This window comes from Thamnophis sirtalis, unplaced genomic scaffold, assembly GCF_051295495.1.
Source record: "Thamnophis sirtalis isolate CommonGarterSnake01/CBP01778 unplaced genomic scaffold, rThaSir2_p1.2 scaffold_13, whole genome shotgun sequence".
Lineage (NCBI taxonomy): Eukaryota > Metazoa > Chordata > Lepidosauria > Squamata > Natricidae > Thamnophis > Thamnophis sirtalis.
In genome coordinates, this window is record NW_028261393.1 from 33,806,154 (window position 1) to 33,832,279 (window position 26,126).

Below are 26,126 nucleotides of genomic sequence, written 5' to 3' on the forward strand. Positions count from 1 at the left end.
AATACTTTCTGCAATGCAAATAAACCCGGTAGGTGGTTGGCTTATCAGATTAGAAAAAAAAGGAAAGCTCGAAATGTATCCAAATTGTGTTACAGAGGGAAGGAAGTGTTTCAACAGGAAGAGATTCAAAAGGTATTTCGGGAATTTTTTACAGAGTTGTATAAAGGGGATAAAATTAAGGACGGAGATATAGACAAATACCTAGATAAAGAGAAAATCCCCCTAGTTAGAGAAGAACATAGGCATAAGCTGAATCAACCTATAACCTCTGGGGAAATTTTGCAGGCAATTAAACAATTAAAGTTAGGGAAAGCACCAGGCACAGATGGTTTAACAGCTGTTTATTATAAAAATCTACAGTTAGAAATGGTAGAACCCCTCAGAGAACTATTCAATAAAATTCAATCGGGAGGGAAAGTGCCTCCTTCGTGGAAGACTGCGTTCATATCGTTGATACCCAAAGAAGACCAAGACCTTACCCAACCAAAAAATTACAGACCTATTTCATTACTCAATGTAGATTATAAAATTTTTACTAAAATATTAGCAAATAGGCTAATGGGGGTAATTCAACAACTGATACATACCGATCAAACTGGTTTTATACAGGGCAGACAGATGAAGGACAACATTAGATTAATTATCAACGCTTTAGAATACCTGGGAAAGAACAATCAAATCCCGGCCGCATTCATATTTTTGGATGCGGAGAAAGCCTTTGATCGAGTTAATTGGCAATTCCTGCTGAAGACATTGCAAAAAATGCAGATAGGAGATGGCTTTTTACGGTCAATTGGTGCAATATATCAGCAGCAAACAGCCCAGATCATTGTCAATGGAAGTCTGACAGACTCCTTTCAAATTGAAAAAGGTACAAGACAGGGCTGTTCTCTGTCCCCATTATTGTTTATTATAATTTTGGAAATACTGTTGAATAAGATACGGGGCCTGGGCGGTCTAAAAGGGATTAAAATTAGACAGCAAGAATATAGAGTCCGTGCATTTGCGGATGATCTGGTTATAATATTGGAACAACCGCAGGAAACTAGTAGGGTATTATTGAATACGATCAATCAATATGGTCAAGTCTCGGGATTTAAAATAAATCTAGGAAAAACCAAAATAATAGCTATAAATATGACTATCAAACAGAAGGAAGAACTGGGGGCGATGCTAAGATGTGAGGTAGTTTAAAAAGTTAAATATCTTGGAGTTAATATTTTAATCTCAAATGGGAAATTATACAAGTATAATTATGAATCACTTTGGCATAGTACACAGTTGGAGTTGAAAAGGTGGGAAAAACTGCATTTGTCCTTGCTGGGTAGAATAGCGGCAGTAAAAATGAACATTTTACCAAAATTTTTATTTCTTTTTCAAATGTTACCAATACTTAAAAGAGATGCGAATCTTTTAGAATGGCAGAAGGGTATCAACAAATTTGTGTGGGCAGGAAAGAAGCCGAGGGTAAAGATGAAAATAATGCAAGATGCACGTGAAAGAGGAGGATTGAAATTACCTAACTTAAAATTATACTATGACGCAGTGGCATTATCTGCAATTAGTGATTGGATTCATCTAACTAATGACAGAATTTTGAATATCGAGGGATATGACTTGTTATATGGTTGGCATGCTTACCTGTTATTTAACAAAAAAACGGATAAGAAATTTAAAAATCACATCTTAAGAAATGCTTTATTGCGGGTTTGGAAAAAATATCAACATAAATTAAATGATAAAGTGCCCATGTGGGCAATTCCTAGACATGCAATTGAAAATATGAATGTAGAACAAAAACACGATAGAACCACCTATAGACAACTTCTTATCTCAGAAAGAGGGGTGATGGAACTAAAATCTTTAGAGGTACTTAAAGAAGAGAAGGTAGTTCAAACGTGGTTTCAGTATGGTCAACTACAGGCTAGGTGGAAAACAGATCAAAAAATTGGCTTTGTAAAAGTTGAGGATAATTTGTTTAAACAAATAAGAGATCAAAGCTCAATGCATATAAAGAGGATATATAATGTATTAGTACAGATGGATTCTGAAACGGAACTGATTAAGGATTGTATGATAAAATGGGCTCAGAATATCGAGGAACCAATAATGCTTGAAACATGGGAAAGAATCTGGGTAAGAAATGTGAAATTTACACAAGCACAAAACTTGAGAGAAAATTTTTATAAGATGTTTTATAGATGGCACCTAGATCCTAAAAAGCTTGCCTCTATGTATCCAAATGTTCAACCTAAATGTTGGAGATGTGGTTCTTGTGATGCTACATATTTTCATATATGGTGGACATGTCGTAATGTCAAGGCATTTTGGATAAAAATATGGTGGATCCTGCAAAACATCTTTAAAAGAAGGATAAAATTTACCCCCCAGTTGTTTTTACTGGATATATGTATTGATTTTACAGCAGCAGAGACTAATTTGGTTCTGTATTTAATAACGGCAGCAAGACTCTTGGTGGCGCAGTATTGGAAAAAGAAAGATTTACCTACAATTCAAGAATGGACTTTGAAAGTTATGAACTTAGCCGAAATGGCCAAAATCTCAGCATATCTCAAAGAACATTCAAACGAGAGATATAAACGAGACTGGAAAAAAATGGATTGATTACATAAAAAGTAAATATGGGACTAAGAAACTCCAGATAGCTTATGCTTAGTATCAGTAATAATTTAAATTGTTTAAAATTTGGGTAACAGTAAGAAGCTGAGTTCAATGTAGAGATATTTTAGACTGTGATTGTTCAAAAGTTATACCACGTATGGTCTTTGGGAAGTCGGGGGGAGGGAAGGGAGGTGGGGATTTAGGGGGAGGGGGGAGGGGGGAAATACAATATGTGTTAAATTCCATGATTGTATTTGTATACTGTGGCTTTTCAATGTTAGTGCGAAAATAGAACAAACCGAATATACTGGAAGGTAATAGATACCGAAGGAAAGAGTCGAGTGAAAGAAGAAGGAGGGTGGAGAGGGTGAGAGAGAGGAGGAGGAGAAGGGAGGGAGGGAATGGAGAGGGAGTGATAGGGTTAAGGTTAGAAAGAAGGGGAGGGGAAGTAGGCGTAGAGGGGTGTGTGAGAAGGAAGAATGAAAGTTGGAGGGGGTTGAAAGAGGGTGTATGGCGGGCCAAGGTGGTATACTGGGTTTGTATTGTAGAGGGCATTTTCTATATAAGTGAGGGCCGTGTTTATTATTCAATGTTATATGCCCTGATTAAGCACAGTGAATATGTGATTGTATAGAATGAAAACATAATAAAATATATATATATAAAAAAAAAATTTCTCCAGACTAATTGACAAAAATTTTACCTAGTATTGGATTCAACCAGCAGTTGAAGTTTTCTGAGGAATTTTGTTGCAGGTATAAAGGGAGAGGCGGCAGTTCACTGCCTGCCCAGACCTTTCTGAAGCTCTTGCAACGCCCGGGCTCACAGGCTCGTGGGGGCTATTGCAATTGGACCCAGCGGCCACTGTTGCCGGCATGAGTTTGCTCCATCGCTGCATTGCCATCCTTGTCGTTGGTGCCTTGGGCCGTTTCTCCGCCCGTGCTGCCTGCCTTGAATTTGAGTCGCCTTGCGAGGCTATTTTCGGGCGAATTCGCCGCCCGCTGTTCGTTCAGGTAGAACGCGGGCTCCGGTGAAGGCATCTGATGAGCGGAGAGCCTGGGAACGGTGTTGTGGGTTGCTGCCAGATTCAAATTTCACGCCTCAGTTGCGGTCGCCATTTTGGGGCCGTTTTTTTGCACACGTTTGCAGGCAGCTGACAGAGGGCGTTGCGAGGCTTCATGCCAAAGGGAGCGCCTACGTCATCAGTCCTCCCACTTCCCTCACTTCGGCTTGGCTGATTCAGTGAGAGGATCGTTTTGCTCAGCTCCTGCTCGCCACGAGGTCTGCCTTTCGTTTCTAGTAAACTCTGATCAGTGCGGTTGAATCTTTTCCTTATCTATTATAGAATGGCTGACCAATCCATCTCAGGAGGTATTGTAGAGCCCTCTACCGATGCCCAACATTCTGCCCAGGTGGGGGGTCACCTCGAGACCCGGCAGGGCCACTTCTAGAGCCCCCAGCCAAAGGCCCAGGGACACATCCGGAGCTCCGGATAGGGCCCATAAGAAAAAGGAAAAGGCCAAGGCAGCGACTAAGGCTACTGGGGAGGGTAGAAATCCCCCCCCCCATATTATTGCCTCAGCGTATTTCACCTGTTCCAGCACCGCAGCCAGCAGGGAATCAAGGCTGGTCTCCTGATCGTCCCCTGCCCATTATTCCTGATGCTGGGGAGGGGGGGGTTGGGGGCCTAGTTCCCTCCGGTAACTACAGAGGCCCATGCGGCCTCAGCCTATGCACTGCCACGTGCTGGGCCTTCTGCCACCTTTACTCCTACTGCTGCAGGCCTGAGGCCTGTGGAAGGCCAGGACCTGGGCCTTCCCCCGGATCTTTACCAGATGATTTCTGCAGTGATATCCAGGGGGGTGGATGCTGAAGTGCATCATAGAAATCAGGCTCCTGGGGTCTCTAGTGCCCAGGGTGGGCCTATTCCCCAGGCCCCACAAGTGGATCTTCCGGATCTCCAGGCAGGCCCCTCCTCACCTTTTCCTTCAACCTATAGCAAGGATTCGGCCTTGGTGGAAGAAGGGGAGGTGATAGATAGAGATTTCTCTGATGATGGTTTGATTTTTGATCAACCTAACTCCTCTGGGTTATTTCGCCCCACTCTGTTCAAATCCTTATTATACAAAGCTAAGGCCACTACCCACATGGGGGAGGTGGCTCCTAAGGATAGTACTGCTGTGGGCCTAGATGCAACTGAGCGCCTCTTTTCTGAGCCAGTCTCACTGCAGGAGGTTATTCCTTCCCCAAAGCTTTTTCTAGACCGTATTCAAAAGCAATGGGACCAACCGACTGCGGTTGCTCCGCCCAGCAATGGAGACAGGAAATTGTACACTTCCACTCCTGACCTGGAAGGCATTCTGCAATTCCCCACTGTGGATCCGCCCATGGCTGCTCTGGCATCCCCAGCCCTAATTCCATCAGAAATTTCTGAAGGCCAGAAGGCAGAGGACCATAAGGCTGAAACAGTCATTTGTAAGACCCATCAGGCTGCGGCCTGGGCCCTACGTGCTGCCACTGCGGCATCCTTCTTTAATAGAACCACCGTGCTCTGGCTCAAGCAGTTGCAGGATAGACTGGCCCCTGATGAAGTGCGTCTTTACCAAGATGTTACCAAGATAATGGCAGCCCTGGAATTCTCGGTGGACGCCCCTCTTAATGCTGCAAAGTTTGCCTCCCGGGCTGTGGTATCCAATGTGGCATCCCGGCGTCTGCTGTGGCTTCGCCATTGGCAGGCTGATGTTAAATCTAAGTGGCGCCTGGCCTCCATGCCCTTCAAGGGTGGGGCATTATTTGGTTCTGTACTTGACCCAATTCTCATAGAGACCAGGGACAAACGCAAGGTTCTCCCCTCCACTGGGGGGCATGCCAATAGGAGACAGCAACCTTGCAACAGACGCCAGCCATTTCGGGGCGGTGATTCTGGGTTCACCGCTGCCCCCTATGTTCCCCACTACAACAGGGCCTTTACCCAGCCACAGGACTGCGGTCAGGACTGCGTGGGGGCCAGGGATAGGGGTCGCCAGCAGAACCAGGTGCAATCCCAGAACAGGAGGCTATTTCGTGGGGCTGGCAACCGGTCCTTTTGGAGGTACCGGTGACTCCCAAGGAGAGGAACCCGTGGGCGGGCGTCTCCTGGCCTTCGCTCATCAGTGGGCGGAGACCACGTCCGACGCCTGGGTCCTTCAGGTGGTGAGGCTGGGCCTCACTCTAGACTTTCTCTCCATCCCCCCGAGGCGGTTCATCAAGTTTCCTGTACCCAGGTGTTCAATGAAGCGGCGTCTCATGGACGCCGAAATACAACATCTCATCTCCATCAACGCCATAGAACAGGTTCCAAAGGGTCAGGAAGGGCTAGGATTTTACTCAATCTTGTTCCTAGTGCCCAAGAATTCGGGGGGATGGCGGGCCATTCTAGGTTTGAAAAGACTCAACTTGTACATCAAGTATCAGAAGTTCAAGATGCAATCCTTAAAAAGCATCTTAGCATCCATCCACCAGGGTGACATGATGACATCAGTCGACATCAAGGAGGCGTATCTCCATGTGCCCATCCATCCAGCACATCGGAGATTTCTACGCTTTCACTTCGTAAGCCATCAATACCGGGCTTTGCCCTTTGGCCTGTCATCGGCCCCTCAAACTTTCACCAAACTCTTGGCGGTTGTGGCAGGGTCGCTTCGCTCGGTCCCAGTGAGAGAGAATTGTTACCTAGACAACATCTTGGACCTGTCGCCATCTCGGGAACAGGCCCTATGGGATCTACAGGTAACAATGGACTCACTGCGGAGGCACGGATTCGTCCTGAACCTTCCCAAGAATCATCTGCAGCCGACCACGTCATTGCTCCACCTGGGGACCATCATCAATTCCATCACTTGCGAGGTCTCCCTGTCCCTGGAGAGACAACAGAGCATCCAGCAACTGACGGCCCAGGTGTTATCTCTGAGACTATTACCCTTGGCAATGCTTTCCCAACTGCATTCCCTGGGCCAGGTTCCATGCATGTCCGCTGCAATGGTTCCTGCTCCCCTATCAGAGGGCCCACACCAGCCATTCCCAGCTCATGGTTCGGCTCCCGCCCAAATCTCTCAGGTCCCTTCGGTGGTGGACATCCTCCAAGCTTCTCAAAGGATGCCCGTTCAAGGAGCCAGATCGCATCCAAGTTATGACAGATGCCAGCCTATTTGGGTGGGGGGCTCATGCCCTGAACCGCGTTGCACAGGGCCGCTGGTCGAGTCAAGAACTGAACAACAGCATCAATTGGTTGGAGCTCCAAGCCATCCAGCTGGCCCTTCAAGAATTCCGGGACATTGTATCTCACAACCACATATTGATCTTGACCGACAATGTGGCCTCCAAGGCACATGCCAATCGCCAAGGGGGCACACACTCCAAGGCCCTGATGCTGGAGGCGGAGAAGTTGCATCATTGGGCGGAGACCAGACTGCTGTCCCTTCAGGCGGAGCACATATTGGGCGATTCCAACATACAGGCGGACTGGCTGAGCAGAGCCACGGTGGACCAAGCAGAGTGGGAACTCCACCCCGACCTCTTCCAAGAGCTCTCTCGCCGGTTCAGCCATCCCGAGGTGGACTTGTTCGCACAGCCTCACAACACGCAAATACCATGTTTCTACTCCAGGTACGTGATTTACGGGGCGGAGAGGGTGGATGCCCTGTGCAGCCCGTGGCCGGCCGGCCTCCTCTATGCCTTTCCACCGCTGCCGATCCTCCCACTGGTCATCCAAAAGATTCTGACGGAGCAGGCGGAGGTCCTCTTGGTGGCCCCGATGTGGTCCTGGCACCCCTGGTACACAGACCTTCTGCACCTGTCGGTCTCGCGTCTGTGGAGGATTCCGGATGACCAGATCCAACTCAATCAGGGGGCTCTCATCCACCCGAACCCCCAACTGCTACAGTTAGCCGTGTGGCACGTGAGCAGGCTATTCTAACTGGACTTCACTACTCTAGTAAGGTCATTGACACTATCCAAGCGGCCCATCGTCCATCCACTACTCGTATTTACGAGGCCACCTGGCAAGCCTTCTGCAGGTGGTGCCGCCACACCGGGGCTGATCCCCTCCAGATCTCGGTGCCCCGAGTTTTGGACTTTTTGCAAACGGGACTTGACAAAGGTTTGGCGCCTAACACGCTTCGCAGGCAAGTCGCGGCCTTGGCCACGGTGATTGGGGGCGGCCAGGGTTCTTCATTGTCTCAACATTCACGGGTCAAATCCTTTTTGAAAGGGGCTGCTAACCTCAGACCTCAGACCGTGCATCGTTACCCTACTTGGGACTTGACATTAGTGCTCAGGGCTCTTATGGCCCCTCCATTCGAGCCTATTACATCTATCAGCCTTTGGTTGCTGACTCTTAAGACTGTATTTTGGGTAGCGATTACATCGACCAGAAGGGTGTCCGAATTGGCAGCGCTGTCAGTTCGAGCGGACCTCTGCCTATTCCATTCCAACAGAGTCATCCTGCGTTTGGACCCGGCCTTCCTACCAAAAGTCAACACGTTGTTCCACAGGGCTCAGGAGCTCATCCTTCCGGACTTTTGCCCCAGCCCTTCTCATCCGCAGGAACGCCAGTAGCACCACCTGGATGTGCGCAGGACTCTTCAACGCTACGTGAAGCGCACTGTGTCCTTCAGGCGGCCGGAAGCACTTTTTGTGTCCTTTCTGCCATCATCCATGGGGCAGAAGGTGTCTTCCCATACCATCGGCCGATGGTTGAAGGCGTGCATCGCTCTTGCTTATGACAGCCAATCCTGACCAGTTCCCAGGCGCATCACCCCTCACTCTATCAGGAGTGCAGCCACCACGGCGGCCTGGGCCACACAAGCCTCGGTGGAAGAGATCTGCAGAGCGGCTACCTGGTCGTCACCATCACCATTCATCTGACACTACAAGGTTGACGTGTATGCCTCGGCTGAGGCTTCCTTTGGGCGGTGAGTGTTGCAATGGGTGCTCCACTCTACAGGGGTCCCTGGCCAACCTAGCTCCCGCCCTGACTCTTAATTGCTGTGGCATGTCCCATGCTTGGATTCCCCAAGCAGTACACAGGAGAACGACCGTTGACTTACCTGAACGGTCCTTCTATGTATTCTGCAGGGGGAATACATAGGGGAATCCAAACCCGCCCGCAGCTCCGGCTGGCCAGGGCTATTCGTGACTCTGACTTATGACTGGTTCTTATCTGTTTATTGACTTGACTTTACTCTGGACGTGACTATTTCAACTTGTTTGGGCTACGGCCATCATTGACATTGCTATACATCATTAACCGGCTGACTTCATACAAAACTGACCCATCCAGTCACAGGAGGCGTAGTCAACAATTTACATAACTCAGTCTCTAGACTAATGGACAAAGTTAACCCATGCTTGGATTCCCCTCGCAGCACACATAGAAGGACCATTCAGGTAAGTCAACGGTCGGTCTGCGGTGGGCTGCTGTGAGGTGGTGAGTGGAGGTGGTCTCAGTTAGGCCCAGTATTAACGCCATGGCAGATCAGATCCATGAAGACCCTGGGCAAATGGGGGTCTCTTCCAGAGCCTTCTTAAAGCAGGCCGGCATGGCTGCCAGGGAGGCCATCAGGGGCAACAAGCCCTATTCCAGGCCTGGGCCTAAGCAGGGATCGGGGCCGGATAAGGATGCATTACACCGCCAGAAGGCCCTAGAGAAACAATTTTCCAAGGCCCAGCAGCAGACCCAGGCCTCCCAATCCGTGACACCTGGGGAGCCCTCCATGGAGGTTCCACAAGCTCAGGCACACCCCATTTCTGATAGTGAAGAGGAGGGCCAGGAATTTTCTCCCACGGCCTCCCTGGCCATGGCAGTCTTTCCAGGTCCTTCAATGGCAGACCAGGCAGACCTCTTTGCCTGCCCTTCAGACCTGGAGGAAGGGCCAGCCGTAGGCCCTTTGGCACCGCAGCAACCGCCTCCCAGGCCCGACCCTAGGGTTCGCCCCATTGAGGACCAGGGGCCCAACCTCTCAGCAGAAATGCAGGAGGTCATTAACAGAGCTATCTCCCAGGGCATTGAAGCGGACATGCAGCAGAAGGGCAAGCGCACTCGCAAGACCCGGCATCTCCAGCCCCAAGATGCTCCCAGTGCTGCATCTATCACCCAACCTCCGCAGTCCCCCCATTCTTCTCTGGCCACTGAGGATTCAGACTGGGAGGAGGAGGACATACTACCTAGGCAGGAAACTGAGTTCTCTGGGGACGAAGGTGGCACTTCCGAAAAACCTGCGTTTTCCGGCCTATTTAAACTCACCAACTTCAAAACCATCCTGGATAAGGCTAAGATAGCCATCTGCTTCAGTTCAGGCAATTAATGACCCAGATAACCTATCTGGGGACTTCTTTGAGGAACCTGTGTCGGTGCAGGAGATAGTGCCAATTCCCAAACTCTTTCTCAATATGGTTCAAAAGCAATGGGCACAACCAGCCACCATGGCTACCCCCAGTAGCAATGATAAGAAACTGTACACAATAGATGCCAGCCTGGAGGACTTGCTGAAACTACCTCCAATTGATCCCCCTGTGGTGGCCCTTACCTCAACCTCTGTACTCCCACCTGATTTATTAGAGGGTCTCAAGGCAGAGGACAAGAAAACTGAGACCGTCTGTCACAAGATGTACCAGGCGGCCGCATGGGCGATTAAAATGTCCACCTCGGCCTCCTTCCTTTCCAGGGTCGCCCTCCTCTGGTTGAGGCAGTTACTGGCAAAACTTCCAGCCAGAGATACCAAATTGAGGCAGGATATCAATAAGATCATGGCGGCCACAGATTATACCGATAATGCCACCCTGAGCATGGCCAAATTCGCCTCTCGGGCGCTAGCATCCAATGTCACTACCAGGTGTCTCTTGTGGCTCAGGCACTGGAATGTGGACATGCATTTCAAGTGGAAGCTAATCTCAGCTCCCTTTAAAGGGGACAAGCTTTTGGGGGAGGTCCTGGACCCGGTCCTAGTAGAAAACAAGGACAAAAAGAAGGTGATGCCATCGGTCACGAAGAAGAGCCCTAACTCCTACAGGAGGCAGCCCTTTTGGAACACAGAGCCATCTTCCAGTTCTGCTCCACTCCATCGGTCGTACCCCCAGCAGGCTGACTGGTCCCAGGACCATCAGTCATTTCACGACAGAGGTCACCAGCAACACTACTCCAGGAATCCCTTTGGGGGGGGTCTGGCTCCCATCCCTTCAGGAGGTGCAAATGACCATCAGAGGTCAGCTCCCATAGGAGGGCGTTTCCAGTTATTCCACACAGAGTGGGAGCAGATCACGTCAGACCAGTGGGTCCTACAAACAATCCGCCTGGGTCTCATCTTGGAATTCCTTTCCCTCCCCCCCCCCGACACTTCATCAAATGTCCCTTTGTGCCCGGTCAAACGGGCTGTCATGGAACAGGAGATCAGGCATCTCAGGGATATCAGGGCCATAGAGCCAGTTCCAGCAGGTCAAGAAGGGACAGGATTTTACTCTATCCTGTTCCTGGTCCCCAAAAACCCCGGGGGGTGGAGGGGGATCCTAAATCTAAAAAGGTTAAACTATCACATAATCTACCTGTCAGCCTCTGCTTTGGTGCTGCTTCGGCTGTCATTGAAACGGGGGGGGGGGAGCGCATGGTATCTGGGAGGGGAATCATTATGTGCTGGAGGAAGTTTCTAGTCGCTGATTTGACCACCTTACTGCGCATGTGGAAGAAGGGAGTTTCCCGCCAAGGCTAACTGTCCGGCATTCCATCCTGATGAATCCTTTTGAAGTTATCTCCCACCTGACAGTTGGGTGCATTATAATTGGACTATGTACAGGGTTGCCGAGGGGAGGGGATTGAATTGTACTTGATATTATCTGCTTTCGCGCCTAATTAACCAGACTCAGCTTTGCTTTGCAACTGTTCATTTATAATTAGTAAAAGTACACTTGATTTCAATTCAAATGGAGTCCAGTGGTTTCTTTCCTGATTACTAAATGAAGTCAATGCTGACACTACCGGAGATTCAAGATGCAGTCTCTACAGTCTATCCTGGGCTGTATCAGGCCGAGAGACATCTTGACATCCATAGATCTCAAAGAGGCCTACCTCCACATACCCATTCGCAAAGCCCACCATCGGTACCTGAGGTTTGCTTATGCTGGCCGCCTCTACCAGTACTGGGCCCTGCCGTTTGGCCTGTCATCGTCCCCCAGGATGTTTATGAAGATCCTTGCAGCAGTGGCGGCTTTCCTCAGATCCCATCCAGTAAGGCTACACTGCTACCTGGACGATGTCTTCATCCAGTTGTCATCACCCCAGCAGGTGACCCGGGACCTGGAGTATACCATGCAGGTACTTCAAGCTCACAGGTTTTCCATAAACTTGGAGAAAAATCATCTTCACCCAACAACCAGGCTGCAATATCAAGGAGCCATCATCGACACCGCCTCCTGCCAGGTCTTCCTACCACCAGAGCGGGTGGTGAGCATCAAGGAAAGAGTCGTGCAGGTGCAGTGGTCCCCCCAAGCCAAGGTTGTTTAACTGTCTCAACTCCTAGACAAAATGATCTTGTGTCTGTCCATCGTACCGTGGGCAAGACTCCATTCTCGTCCCCTCCAGTGGCTGCTGCTCCCTTACCAAAGGGCCAACGAAAGCAGCTCAATGAGGGTCATTCCGATCTCTATGAAGGTACGTCGTTCCCTCAGATGGTGGATGTCTCCAGCCCTGATGAAGGGCTCCCCATTCAGAGAGCCGACCCGACTCACCATCACAACGGACACCAGCCTGTTCGGTTGGGGGGCCCATTTCCACAATCAACTTGCGCAGGGCAGGTCGTCCCCAACTGAAGCCGCTCACAGCATCAACTGGCTGGAGCTGAGGGCTGTCCGATTAGCCCTTCTTCATTTCCAGGCCAGCATTCAGGGGCGTCACATGAGGGTGTTGACGGACAATGTTGCGACAAAGGCACACATCAACTGCCAGGGGGGCACGCACTCCAGATCCCTGATGTCAGAGGCTGATATCCTAGGTTGGTGGGCAGAGAAACACCTCCTGTCCATACAGGCAGAACACATTTCTGGCTCGACCAACATTCAGGCAGACTGGCTAAGCAGGGCCACGATCGAACACTCAGAGTGGTGCCTACATCCGCATCTGTTCCAATGTATATCCCAGAGGTTCGGCTGTCCGCAGGTAGACCTGTTCGCCACCGCATCCAACTCGCACCTCCCCAGGTTTTTCACAAGGTTTCACGACCCGCGTGCCGAGGGAGTCAATGCATTGCACTGCCCTTGACCGCTGGGACTGCTATACGCATTCCCGCCATTACCTCTCCTTTCCAGAGTCATCCGGAAGATCCTGTCGGAGGCAGCAGATGTATTACTGGTGGCATCGTTCTGCCCCAGGGGAACCTGGCTTGCGGACCTGGTAAGCCTCTCCATCGAACCCCCCTTGGCGGATTCCACCACAGGAGATCTCTGTCACTGCCCCTTTATTTAATAACCAAGAAAGAAACCACTCAACTCCATATTTCAGAATTAGGTGTAGTTTTACTGGCTACAAATGAAAAGAAGCAAAGCAAAGCTGAATCTGAATAAAGAGGCACGAAAGCAATAGATATCAATACAAGATTCAATCCCCTCCCCTTGGTACCCCAGTCCATAGTCCAATCATATTTCACCCAACTGTCAGGTGGGAGACATCTTCGAAAATTATCATCAGGATGGAATGCTGGACAGTTGGCCTTGGCGGGAAACTCCCTTCCGCATGCGCAAAGAGATGGTGAGAATAACTCCCTAATTAAACAGTCCTCCAGTACAGAATGATTCCCTTCCCAAATACTATACCCCCCCCCCATTTCAATGGCAGCCAAAAAGCAGCAGCGAAGCAGAGGCTGACAATCTCCCTCAGCCAGAGGGCCCTTCAATACCCAGAGCCCCAGTGGCTGCAACTAGCCGTCTGGCACTTGAGAGGGATCTCCTGAGCAAAAGCAGCCTTTTGGCCAAGGTGATCTGTACCATCCAGGCATCCAGTTGTCCCTCCATGACCCAGATCTACGACACTACCTGAAGGGCTTTCGCCAGCTGGTGCACTGCTCGCGGCACTTCGGCTTCCTCAGTATCGATTCCTGTCATCCTGGACTTCCTGCAGGACGGTCTTGACAAGGATCTGGCGCCCAACACATTACGCCATCAGGTGGCTGCAAGTTCCACCATATTGGCTCCAGACGAACAGTCCTCACTTGGTTGTCATCCCACCATCCGCAGTTTTCTCAGGAGTGCAACTAAGCTGAGGCCCCCAGTGGTTCACAGATATCCAACCTGCGACCTCAACGAGGTTCTGCGTGCTCTTATCGAACCCCCGTTTAAACCCCTTCAGAGGGCCAGCATTAAACATTTGACATTTAAGACCGCCTTTTTGATTGCCATTACCTCTGTGCGACGTATTTCAGAGCTGGTTGCCCTGTCAGTCCAAGAGGACTTGTGCTTGATTCAACAGGACAGGGTGGTCCTCAGACTGGACCCATCATTCATCCCTAAGATTAACTCCTGGTTCCACCGAGCCCAAGAGATAGTTCTACCGGATTTTTGCCCACACCCTAGACATCCGAGGGAGAAACGCTGGCACATGCTGGATGTCCGCAGGACTCTCTGCAAGTATGTCAAACGCAAAGCTGGTTTTCGTCGTTCTGAATCGTTCTTCGTTTCCTTCCAACCGGCTTCCCAGGACAGGAAAGTATCCTCATCTACAATCGGTGGGTGGCTTAGAGCCTGCATCGCCCTCGCTCATGTTCTGCAGTCCAATCCAGTGCCTAACCACATCTACTAGGAGCACTGCCACCACGGTAGCCTGGGCGACTCGGGCACTAATTGAGGAAATGTGCAGGGCGGCCACCTGGACTTTGTTTTCTCCGTTTGTCCGGAATTATAAGTTGGACAAGTTTGCTTCAGCAAAAGGGGCCTTTGGAAGGCGAGTTCTTCAGGGCATTCATACCAGCGGAAAGACCCTAGTGACATTTAGCTTGGGTATGTCCCTTGCTTGGACTCTCCAGAGCAGCGCCCTGGAAAATGACCATTGGCTTACCTGAAGGGTCGTTTTCAGGGCACTGCGAAGTTTGCAGTTTCAGATGGATTTGTTATTTGTTGGATGTGTATCGGATCCATTGTTGGACTTCTCAGCGTGCAACAGTTCCACGTCTTCATTGAAAAAATCTGAAGATAATCAGCACCAGAGGCGTGACTTAAATTTTCAATTCAGTTCTGGGTAGATTGGCTGTATTTAATCCTTGCTTGGACTCTCCTTCGCAGCACCCTGAAAACAACCCTTCAGGTAAGCCAATGGTCAATCCCTCCTCATCCTGGTGGTTTAGATAGATACAGGGACAAGACGTTCCCTCAAATAACCTGGCCATGATGACAACCAGCACCTTGAATTGGGAGGGACACATGTGCAAATCTAGACGTACACTAAAGCACGCAGGTTGCCGCATTTTTGACCAACTGAAACCTCTGGATACTTTCCAAGGGCAGATCCATGTAGAGCACATTGCAGTAGTTGATGGTTAGCCACAAAGTGCAGGAAAAACAGGGGAAGGAGAAAATTCATGCCATCCCCTCAAACTGTCCTCAAAGACCAATATAGGAAGATTCCTTACCTGGAGAGACCAGATCCCCGTGATGCTATAGACATGTAGAAACAGAGCAGGTGCTTCCCCAGTGCCCGTACTACAGAGACATTCATACTAGCTTCATCTCACCATTATTGCATAAATACCTCAAGTGCCCAGGACCATTTTATACCACCCTGTTGTTTTCAGATTCCTGCCCTGCTAGGTATTGCCCGATGTTGCCAGATTTGCATAGCAGCATCCATAATTCAGCAAAGACTGGTGCCATAAACTAGACTTTATGAGCACCTTGTCTGCCATATTAGAATATTCTGTAATTTGATAGATACAGTATAGTCGTCCACAGTACTAAACCTTTATGCTCCCTACAACCTTCTCATCTCTGACTCCTTTTAGATTTGTGTGTGTGTGTGTGTTCTAGCTTTTCATTATTTTTTATTTTTTTAAGACTGATGTGTGAGCTATGCTTTTTAATTGACTGTAGCCACCCTCCTAATGCTGGTCTATGAATGATTGAAATAAATTTATAGGAAAGGAGACACTTTGCCTTATTTTACATTGGTTGTTCTCAACCTTTACTTTATCTTGGACCACCTTTAAATACCTTTTGTGACCACGGACCATGGTGACAGATGCCCTCCCCCCCCCAAGACTTTCCCCCACGTCATCACTGCTGAACACCTAATTCCTCCAGGACTGTCTCAGGCCTAAAGATACTCACCCAAGGAATAGGGCTGTACAGGTAGTCCTCGACTTACAAACACAAGTGAGCCCGGAATTTCTGTTGCTAAGTAAGAAATTTGTTAAGTAAGTTTTGTCCCACGTTACAACTTTTTTTGCCACATTTGTTAAGTGAATCACTGCCATTGTTAAGTTAGTAACAAGGTTGTTAAATAAAACTGGCTTCCCCACTAACTTTGCTTTTCAGAAGGTTGTAAAAGGGGGTCACATCACCCAGAATGTCATAAATATGAGTCAGTTGCCAAGCATCTGAATGTAAATCACATGACCATGGGGATGCTACAATGGTCATAAATGTGAAAAATGGTCGTAAACCACTTTTTTCAGTGCAGTTGTAACTTTGAACGGCCACTAAACAAACTGTTGAAAGTCGAGGACTACCTGGATTGTTATTATCCTTCTCATCTTCTTATATTTCCTACTATCTTCTCCTATTGGTATCTTATGATTTCTCACTTGTCATTTTTATCATATGATTAATGATTGTAACTATGATTTATGATCTATGACTTATCCCGTTGTTGTTTGGTATGTACACTGAGAGCTTCTGCACCGGAAACCCATTCCTTGTATCTCCAATAACACCTGACCAATAAAGAAATCCATTCTTAATTCATAAAATTTTTCAAGCCTTCGTGTGCCCCCTGTGAGGACATTGTGGGCCTCCAGGGGTCTGCAGACCCCAAGTTAAGACTCACTATTTTACATCCCTTCCTTCCTGGATAACTAAATAACCAACTCAGCTGGAGTTTGTAAAGTCAGTGAACAAAATCAACACTCGGTAGTCTGCAATGTGTTCAGGATCAAATTCAAGAATCCTCCTGAACAGAGCCAGTAAAATTGGGCCCAAAGGTTAATACAAATGGTACAAAGGAGTCCAAACCACAAGGCAGACAATGTTACATCGTGCGGACTCAACAGTCCAAATCCGCCAATGACACTTTTGCCCCTGGATGGTCTGACAGGACCTAAACCGTCCCGAAGAGACGGTGACTGGGAAGACAAGACCTTGCTGGTCATAGGGACATCACAAAGTCCCTGATCAACCCAAAGGAAGCACTTCCAACCGGCGGCAAACAGGCAGCCCCCAGGCTGACATAGTTGGAGATGGCTCCAGAAAGAAAGAGAAGTGAAAGTGTTCCGTCTGGTGAAGTTTTTTTCTTTTCTTTTAGAAGATTGCCCTAAGACACTCTTGTCTTAAGCTAAATTAGTCTTTTATATCACAACAAAGCAATGTATTTAATCCCTATCGGACTGCCTGTATGTATGTATGTATGTATGTATGTATGTATGTATGTATGTATGTATGTATGTATGTTTTTTTATTTGTGCTGATAAATAAATAAATAAATAAATAAATAAATAAATAAATAAATAATAATCAGCACAAATAAAAAAACACAAATATAACAAAGGCAACAGTAAAAATATTGGGTTTCTGTCGTGATGGACTCTTGTGACGATGATTGACAGATGATGGAAGCAGTTATGTGACTATATATATATGATCAGATGACATTGTCATGATTGACAGATGATGGAAGCAGGGGTTGTGACTATATATATATATATATATATATATATATATATATATATATATATATATATATATATATATATACATACATACATACATACACACACACATACATACATATATACACATATACATATATACATACATACATACATACATACATACATACATACATACACATATACATACATACATACATACACATATACATATATACATACATACATACATACATACATACATACATACATACATACATACATATATATATATATATATATATATATATATATATATATATATATTTAAAGGCAGTCCGATAGGGATTAAATACATTGCTTCCATATATATGTATATGGAAGCACAAATATATATATTTTCCATATATAAAGATGGCTATAAAGGTATAATATTGTGTGGGCCTGTGGAGAGGAGAGGTGAGATAAACAGTAAATAACTTTTAGTCAACTATAATAATAACAAAAAATGTTAATGGATAATATCTAATGATATATACAGGTGTGTTATGGGGGGGAAATGCTTAGATATCTTACTTAACTGAAGTTGTTTTAGAATATGTCATAAAGGTGTAACGTTATTGGAGATCTATTGAAACTGCAAATGAATGCCAGTAGGTGGTTGTGTCTTTAAATATAAATGATTCTAGATAAAAACATGTTTAAATAATGGTAATTAAATGAGAATTGTGGTACAGGGATAGTAAAATACACATTTTTTCTTTCTTGACTTAAAATGTACAACTCGATTTCAATGAAGTATATGTAAGGATGGTGGAAGAAACACATGGAATATATTTGCAACCAATCGATACGCTTTCTACAAGATGTAACAAAAGATGATTCTTTTTTGTGTGGTTTTTGTTTAACTAAAACAATTTTAAAAAATTCAAAAAAAAATGAGCTGTGAAGAATTGCAGAATATAAATAGAGCTGGATCAGATGACATTGTCATTTCCAGGAAACTGGGTCTTGACTAGAACTGCTTTATAATTAGAATTCATAATTCCTTATTCAGACCTTGTCTGAATTCAGAGAAATGAATCTATTATGGGGCTGTCCAGGTAGAGAGACAGTATTCTGAAAATTGTTGTATTCTAAAGGACTGAGTCAATTGCAGATACAAGTTGACAAAAGAGTTCTTGAATCCTATTCTTGCCTCTGAGATTTCTGGTTAAATTATCTGGATGGGATGACAATGCTTTAAATTAAGTGTCTAGGCCATCTCTTGAACTTTCCACAATGCTCAGACATTTGCTTGGCAGCATTGTAGGAAATTAATGTGATCCATGGATCCAGTTGCTTCTCAGCATGGGACAGTAGCCAACGATTAGTTTCCAAAATGGAGCTAGCATGGAGCCATCATTCACAGCTTCTCAAAGATATCCCTTTCTCCTTGGGAAAAAAAGAGCCTATGGGTTCAGGTCTTTCAAAAGGAATACTGTAGATATTTGATTCAGAGATTAGTTTGAAGGAAATTCAGTTGCACCTTCTAATTAATCATGTAGTCAGAAGAAATCAGTTCAGTCACTGGATTGACCCTGGATAGCCACAAAATTCCAAAGTTCCAAATTGAAAAACCATTTAAAATAGAAAAGAATAGCCATTTCAGATTTTTTTTTAAAAAATGCTGGAATCAGGATGATTTGTACATCAGGAATCAAAAGGCAATACCAATAACAGTAATGGAAAATACCTTTGCTTGTATACTTCTTCTTTTATACACGCATTATGAAATTCTCCCCCAGAAGAGTATTATTTCAAACAAAAATTAAATTAGAGAATGTTATCAAGATTATGAATGTTTACTCTGACTTATAGATGTCATCTTTGGCCACATTTCTCCAAATATTCTCCACAATATGAAGGAAGGAAGGGGCAGTTGATCTCCTCTAAATACAGCAGAAGGATGCTAGTTGAAAGCATTGGGGGATGTACAAAAACGAAATCCATATTTCTTGGCACTGCCACTAACTAACAACAACTAGAGTGAAGAGCACCACACTGAAAAAGAATGCTGAATGCTCCTCATCCTGAAGAAGTCCCTGATGTTCTGGAGAAGTAGATACATGGAGTGGACAATCTTCCTTTACTCTTGAACCCACAGAAAGGATGGGAAATTATTTCTGTTCAGCTCTTGTAACAAAACCTTTGGATTCTCCAAGAGACTCTATGTCTAGTCTAACAAAGAGAAGGACTAGTTGTAACATAATAGCAGTTGTCCAATATCTAAGGGGCTGCCACAAGGAAGAGGGGGGTCAACTTATTATTCAAAATGCATGAAGGCAGGATATGAAGTAATAGATGTAACCTTGTCAAGGAGAGAAGCAACCTAGGAATTAAGGAGGAATTTCCTGACAATTAACCAGTAGAACAACTTGCCTTCAGAAGTTGTGGATGCTTCATCACTGGAGAAATTGGTCAGTCTGGAATGGTTTAGGGTCTCCAGCTTGAGTAGGGGATTGGACTAGAAGACCTCCAAGGTCAGGAACTGTCTGAAAGTGTCAAAAGCGTCAATGTACCAAATTTAGCTGCTTGTGCAAACACACCACTACTTTTTTAACTGATCCATTTAAGTATGTTTTGTGAGTAGCTAATAACTGTTTTATAGTCTCTACTGTTTTCCAGGAATATACATCTCAAACATCAGAGAAGATCAAGGGCTCTTCAAAGGAAGGGTAGGCAACTAGTAGGAGTTGGTTCTGCCAAGTCTCTTAAGCATTTGGTTGACTCCCAGCATGTGCTGAGAGAGCAGTATTTCTCTTGGGAGAAATCCAGGAATTGGCTGATTTTTTTCAAATAATAGGCAGTATTGGGGGATTACATACAGTTTGCATTCCCCTCATTTTGAAAACATAAAATACATAATATAGGTATTCTTTATGGTTAAGGACCAGCAAGATAAAAAGATAAATTGAATAGATATGATAAAATGGTATAGAGTTAAAAATAGTATGAAATAAAATATTACTGCAGTGAATATAAAGGGGGAAACAAAATGTTACAATGTCATCCGTCAAAGATTAGGATCCATTCTGCTAAAGTCAATCACTCCAGACAGAAACTTAGCAGCAACTCTTCTGATAACCTTAAGAGTCTGATCTGCCAGCGAAAAAAAGAAACAAAAGATCTCTTCCTTGAGGAGATGAAGAGATGGTAAAAGTCTTCCTGTATTCATTGGCATTAAACAGGCAACAGCAAAATATATCTGATAGTCTCAGGTTCTGGCCACCAGGAGACCCTCTCTCAGTAAAGGGGCTACCACTGAATCTTCTCTCTGGCACTGCTGAGGGTAAGGGGTTGCAAAAAGTCCAAGAAAAGGTTGGACTGCCTGTTGGGTCAAGAAGGTTGAATCAATAGTTTGTGGATTTAAAAGGTTCTACACTGGAGACCACCCCTGAGAGAGAGTGGAGTAGAGCACCCAAAGCCACCTGCCCTGCATTGGCAAAGACTGGTAGATGGAGTTGGGCTTGAGCTGAACATTAACTCAGGGACAGCAGAGAGAGATAGAGAGGCTGCAATCACATAGGTCAGCTGAGATTGTGTGTGTGTGAGAGAGAGAGAGGAGAGAGAGAGAGAGAGAGTCCTTCTCTTCCCCTTTCTCCCTCCCTCCCTCCCTCCCTCCCATCCATCCATCCATCCATCCATCCATCCAGCACCGTTTAGCATTTTGCTAAATCTTGCTGTGCACACACACCACAAGCCCCCTTCCAGGATCTGACTCTAACGAAGCTTGGTTTGTTCTGCAGCTGGAACCACTGGATTTTTGACCAACTTGCAAACCAAGTCTGAACTAGAGTGTGGTTCATTGGGGCTCCCAACTATGCCAAAGGATTGACCCTGATTCTTTATCAAGCCATCTTGTAGGGGTCAAAATATTGATTACACTGAGGATTGAATTCTACTAATCTTGTACTAATCTTGGGATAATATTTTTATAGTGTCCAGCTGTAGGGGGTTAGGGGAATAGACAGCTTGTTTGTGATGGGATCCTTGACTTGTAAACTTGGTCTCTTTTTGTATTTTCCTCCAGGGTTATTTAAAGCAGTGTCGGAAGAGAAGAGACATGTTCAGTGATGAGCAGCTGAAGATCATATTTGGCAACATTGAAGACATCTACAGGTTTCAGATGGGCTTTGTAAGGGACTTGGAGAAGCAGTACAACAATGAAGACCCTCATCTCAGTGAAATAGGACCGTGTTTTCTAGAGCATGTATGTTTTTCAGAGAGGAAGACACTGAATGGTTTAGCTTGATTATCTTTGCAGAGTTGGGTTGCTAGGCATGTTTTGCGTGTTCCATAGGAAGCAATTTCTAAACAGCATTGACTAGATTCTTGTATCATGCTTATTGTGGTTTCCTTAACCATAATTTGCTGAATGAATGTTCACAATAAGATTTCCCTGACGTTCCACAGTGGCTTAATCAGCTGGGCCCGTCCCTGATTTAATTTGCTTCAGTGATGTGGGGCTGCATTGTCAAACACCAGATATAATTTCCTTAAGACATGAGTTTTTGTTTCCAAATGATGGATGCGGGATGTGAATAATGAATGCTGACCACAGAAAGTGAGCTAATGAAGAATAACATCATCTGTCCATTCCTAAAATCTGAAGATCCTGTTTTCTGATTACTTGCTAGGAAGCTGCTTCTGCAGTGTACCAAAGTATTATCCACTTACAGAAGATAGCAGCAGTTCCTATGTTCCTTTTTTCTTCTTCTTTTCATCCTCCTATTTTAAGATGATCCACCTGTAGTGGAAATTACAGTGTAGAGATCCTGCCTAAAAATGTGTTGTGGTAAATTAGTGCAACTAACCAAAGATATTTTAACCAGCAGGGGTAGGGATTAACACTCTATCTGGGTCGTTATTTAAGTGTTTACATCAATTTACTTGTTGTATATGTGGATGAATTGAATTGTCTTCCACCCAAAAAGCATTTTTCAGTGTTGCTATAAATGGTTCATTCTGCTTTTTTCAAACCTCCATTTAGCTCATGCACCTTGGCTGGTGAATTCTGGGAGCTGAAGTCCAGACATCTTAAAAGTTGCCAAGGTTGGGAAACAAGGCACCAGGCTAGAAACCAGAAGACCCAAATAACAGAATAAACAGAGTTAGAAGGGACCTTGGATGTCTTCTAGTCCAAACTCCTGCTTAAACGGGAGACCCTGTACTATTCCAGACAAGTGGCTGTCCAGTCTTAAAAGCCTCCAGTGATGGAACACCCACAACTTCTGGAGGGAAGCCATTCCACTGGTTAATTGTGCTCACTGTCAAAAAATGTCTCCTAGGTTGCTTCTCTCCTGGATTAATTTCCATCCATTAATTCTTGTTCTGCCTTCTGGTGCTTTGGAAAATAGGTTGACCTTGCCTTCTTTGTGGCAACCCATCAAATATTAAAATACTGCTATCAGCCCTAGTCCTTCTTTTCATTAGACTTAACATACCAAAATCCTGAAACTGTTTTTGTACATGTTAGCCTCCAGACCCCTCATCATCTTTGTTGTATCAGGTTTAATTTTGCAGCTGAAGGGCTAGGTAGCTAAACCACCTCTGGAAGTTGAAGTCACAAAGGGGCTACGGTTGAAAAAGTAGTCCTGCATTTGTATTGATGATTTTGGTTTCTTGGCTTGGACCAACTTGAAGGCCTGACACGGGGTGACATTGGGTCAGTTCTTCTCCCACAGCCCAAGCAGGCTACCCAAACCACTTCTGAAAACTGCTGGGATTGATTCAGGCAGTGACCTAGAGGTAATATGGCCTAAAAAGCATGAAAGAAAACAAAAATATAACCCACGCGTGAGGAACAGGATGTTTTTGCTGACTGAAATTGCTCTCACGGACTCTTTGCTCCTGCCGGTTACATAAATACCATTTTATATCCAGAAATGTCAAGAAAATCATGCAACGTGGCTTTTGTAGCTTCTCCTTTGGGGAGGAAGCAGCTCTAAGTTGGTGCTTATGTAAGAAAACAGCACTTATCCAGGGCACTGGATCCTTTGAAGCATAACCGAGCTCCTTTCGGTGTCAACTCAACCAGGCTCCCTTTCATACCAGGAAGGCTTTGGAGAATGTTAGCAAAATGCAGCATTGCTATTGCTGATCACTCCTCTGAGGATGCTGGTAAAACCCTTCTCAGCATCTTGTGTCATAATGCCTTAACATTCCCAATTCATTGCATTGTGTTTTGATGGGAGAAACGAGACTGTTAAAGGAATGGTCCATTTATGGGCCTCTCCAAGGAATCAGATTCTGAATTAACAGGAGCAATGGAGTGGAATGTATCTGGATTCCCAAGAGGGAGGGGTTGCCTTCCAGAGGACCAAGAGACAGTGAAGTTTAGATATTTGGATGCGAGGAAGAGAATCAAGATGGCTCCTCCCAAGAGGTTCTCAGGGTACAGGTAGTCCTCGACTTACTACAATTTGTGTAGTGACTGTTCAAAGTTACAATGGCACTGAAAAAAGTGACATAACCAGTTTTCACACTTGTGGCTATTGTAGCATTCCCATGGTCACATGATCAAAGTTCAGATGCTTGGCAACTGAATCATGTTTATGACGGTTGCCATGTGCTGGGATGATGTGATTCCCCTTTTACAACTTCTGACAAGCAAAGTCAATGGGGAAGCCATATTTACTTAACAACCATGTTACTAACTGAACGACTGCAATGATTCACTTAATAACTATGGCAAGAAAAATAATAAAATGAGGAAAATTTACTTAACTATCTTGCTTAGCAACAGAAATTTTGGGCTCAATTGTGGTTACCTATATATCTTTAGAATTACCTATATATCTTTAATGATGCAAGTTGTTTTACCAATAAAGTAGCATGGAGCATATTTGTAGCTAAGGGTTGAAACAATGGGCCCTTGGTTTTCTGCGCCCAACTCGCCATGGCCAACTTGCTACAGCCAATTCACCATGGGACACTTTTTGGGACAAACTCAGTGTAGCCAACTTGCCACGGGACAATTCAATTTAATTATTTAAAATAATTTTTAAAAATAAATTTTCGTCATTCACATTTCACTTTATCCCTCCTTTTCATCCCTTCTTTAATGATTCTATTCCATTCCTTTGATATTAGTGTAACTCTCGACCCGTAGGCAGTGAGCTGGCCATGGCAAGTTGGCCGTGATGAGCTGGCTGCTGCAAGTTGTCCTAGATCCTCCTTGGTGCTCTCTGAGCTTGGCTATTTTCTGGCAGATCTAGGTAACTTCATGACTAGCCCTGAGGTTACTTAGTTGGACAATGAAACGAGCAAGCTCAGAGAGCACCAAGCTTTAGTTTAGCAAGATTTCGGTCTGAAAGTAAGGAACAGTAAAACTGCTCAAAAGTAACTCTCCGTGTCTGTCTTAGCTTTGGGAGCCTGACAAGCAGGCTCCGACAGATGCTGATCTTGCAAGAGAGCAGGCCTTTGGGCATGTGCAGAGGGGAATCAAAAAAGACGAGGCTTCTGCAATTTGACTTTCCCTGCAGGCAACCTCTCTTTTTCAAGCATGCGTCCCTTTTTTCCTTGAGTTTCCCAGAGCTCTTGCGTGTGGTGAGATTTATACTCCCATGAAAGATTCTGACCTAGGTCTAACCTCCTGCACTTGTAATTGCTGGCATGGGAGAGATTGCCAACTGTCTCCTCCTCTTTGCTGCAGCCCTAAGCAGGAGCAATTACTAGCTGGGATGAAGAATGGAAACTGAGCCAGCACAATTGGCAATGCAGGCTGCAACACTAGTGTCAGCCTCTGCTTTGCTGCTGCTTTGGCTGCCATTGAAACAGGGAGGGGGGGCATGGTATTTGGGAGGGGATTACTAATTGTGCTGGAGGAAGATTCTGAAGTTTCTGCTGCCTGTCTTACTGTGCATGCGGAGGAGGTTTCCCGCCAGGGCCAACGGCACTGACATTCCATCTTGGTGATGCCTTTCGAAGTTATCTCACACCTGACACTTGAGAGAATTATGATTGGACTGTAACTGGGATGCCAAGGGGTGGGGAATGGGTTATTCTATATATCATTTGCTTTCGCGCCTAAATAATCAGTCTTCGCTTTGCTACGCTCCTGATCATTTATAATTAGTAAAAGTACACTTGATTTCTATCAATGGAGTCTCGTGGGTTTCCTTTCCTAATTATCTAATGGAGGAGTGCTGACAACTAGGTCCTAAGAATCCTCAGCTGATGATCCCAATTGAGACCGAAATTCGCATTGCTAAGCAAGATGGCTGTGAAGTGACTCCTGCCCAATTTTATGATCTTTTTTTTGCCAGTCATTAAGCAACTCACGGCAATTGTTAATTGAATCACATGGTCCAGCTTCCCTCTTAGACTTTGCCCGTCAGAAACCAACTGGGAAGGTTGCAAATGGCAATCACATTAGAAATACAGATAGTCCTCAACGTATGACCATAATTGAGCCCAAAATTTCTGTTGCTGTGAAACAATTGTTAAGTGAGTTTACCCCATTTTACAACCTTTACTTGCTACAGTTGTTAAGTGAATCTGGCTTCCCCATTGACTTTGCTTGTCAGAGGGGAAGGTTGCAGAAAGGGATCATGTGACTCCGGGACACTGCAACCATCGTAAATATGA

At 45.6% G+C, this 26,126-nt stretch overlaps 1 protein-coding gene across 5 annotated transcripts in view; it reads left to right on the forward strand.

Moving 5' to 3' along the window:
* ARHGEF9 (Cdc42 guanine nucleotide exchange factor 9) overlaps positions 1–26,126 on the forward strand; it is a 334,089-nt gene that overhangs the window by 247,249 nt on the left and 60,714 nt on the right. For all 5 annotated transcript variants that reach the window (XM_087728130.1, XM_087728131.1, XM_087728134.1 and 2 more), the window contains one exon: positions 21,568–21,747. In XM_087728130.1, the coding sequence (XP_087584256.1) occupies positions 21,568–21,747 (180 nt within the window). The remainder of the gene's footprint in view (positions 1–21,567; positions 21,748–26,126) is intronic.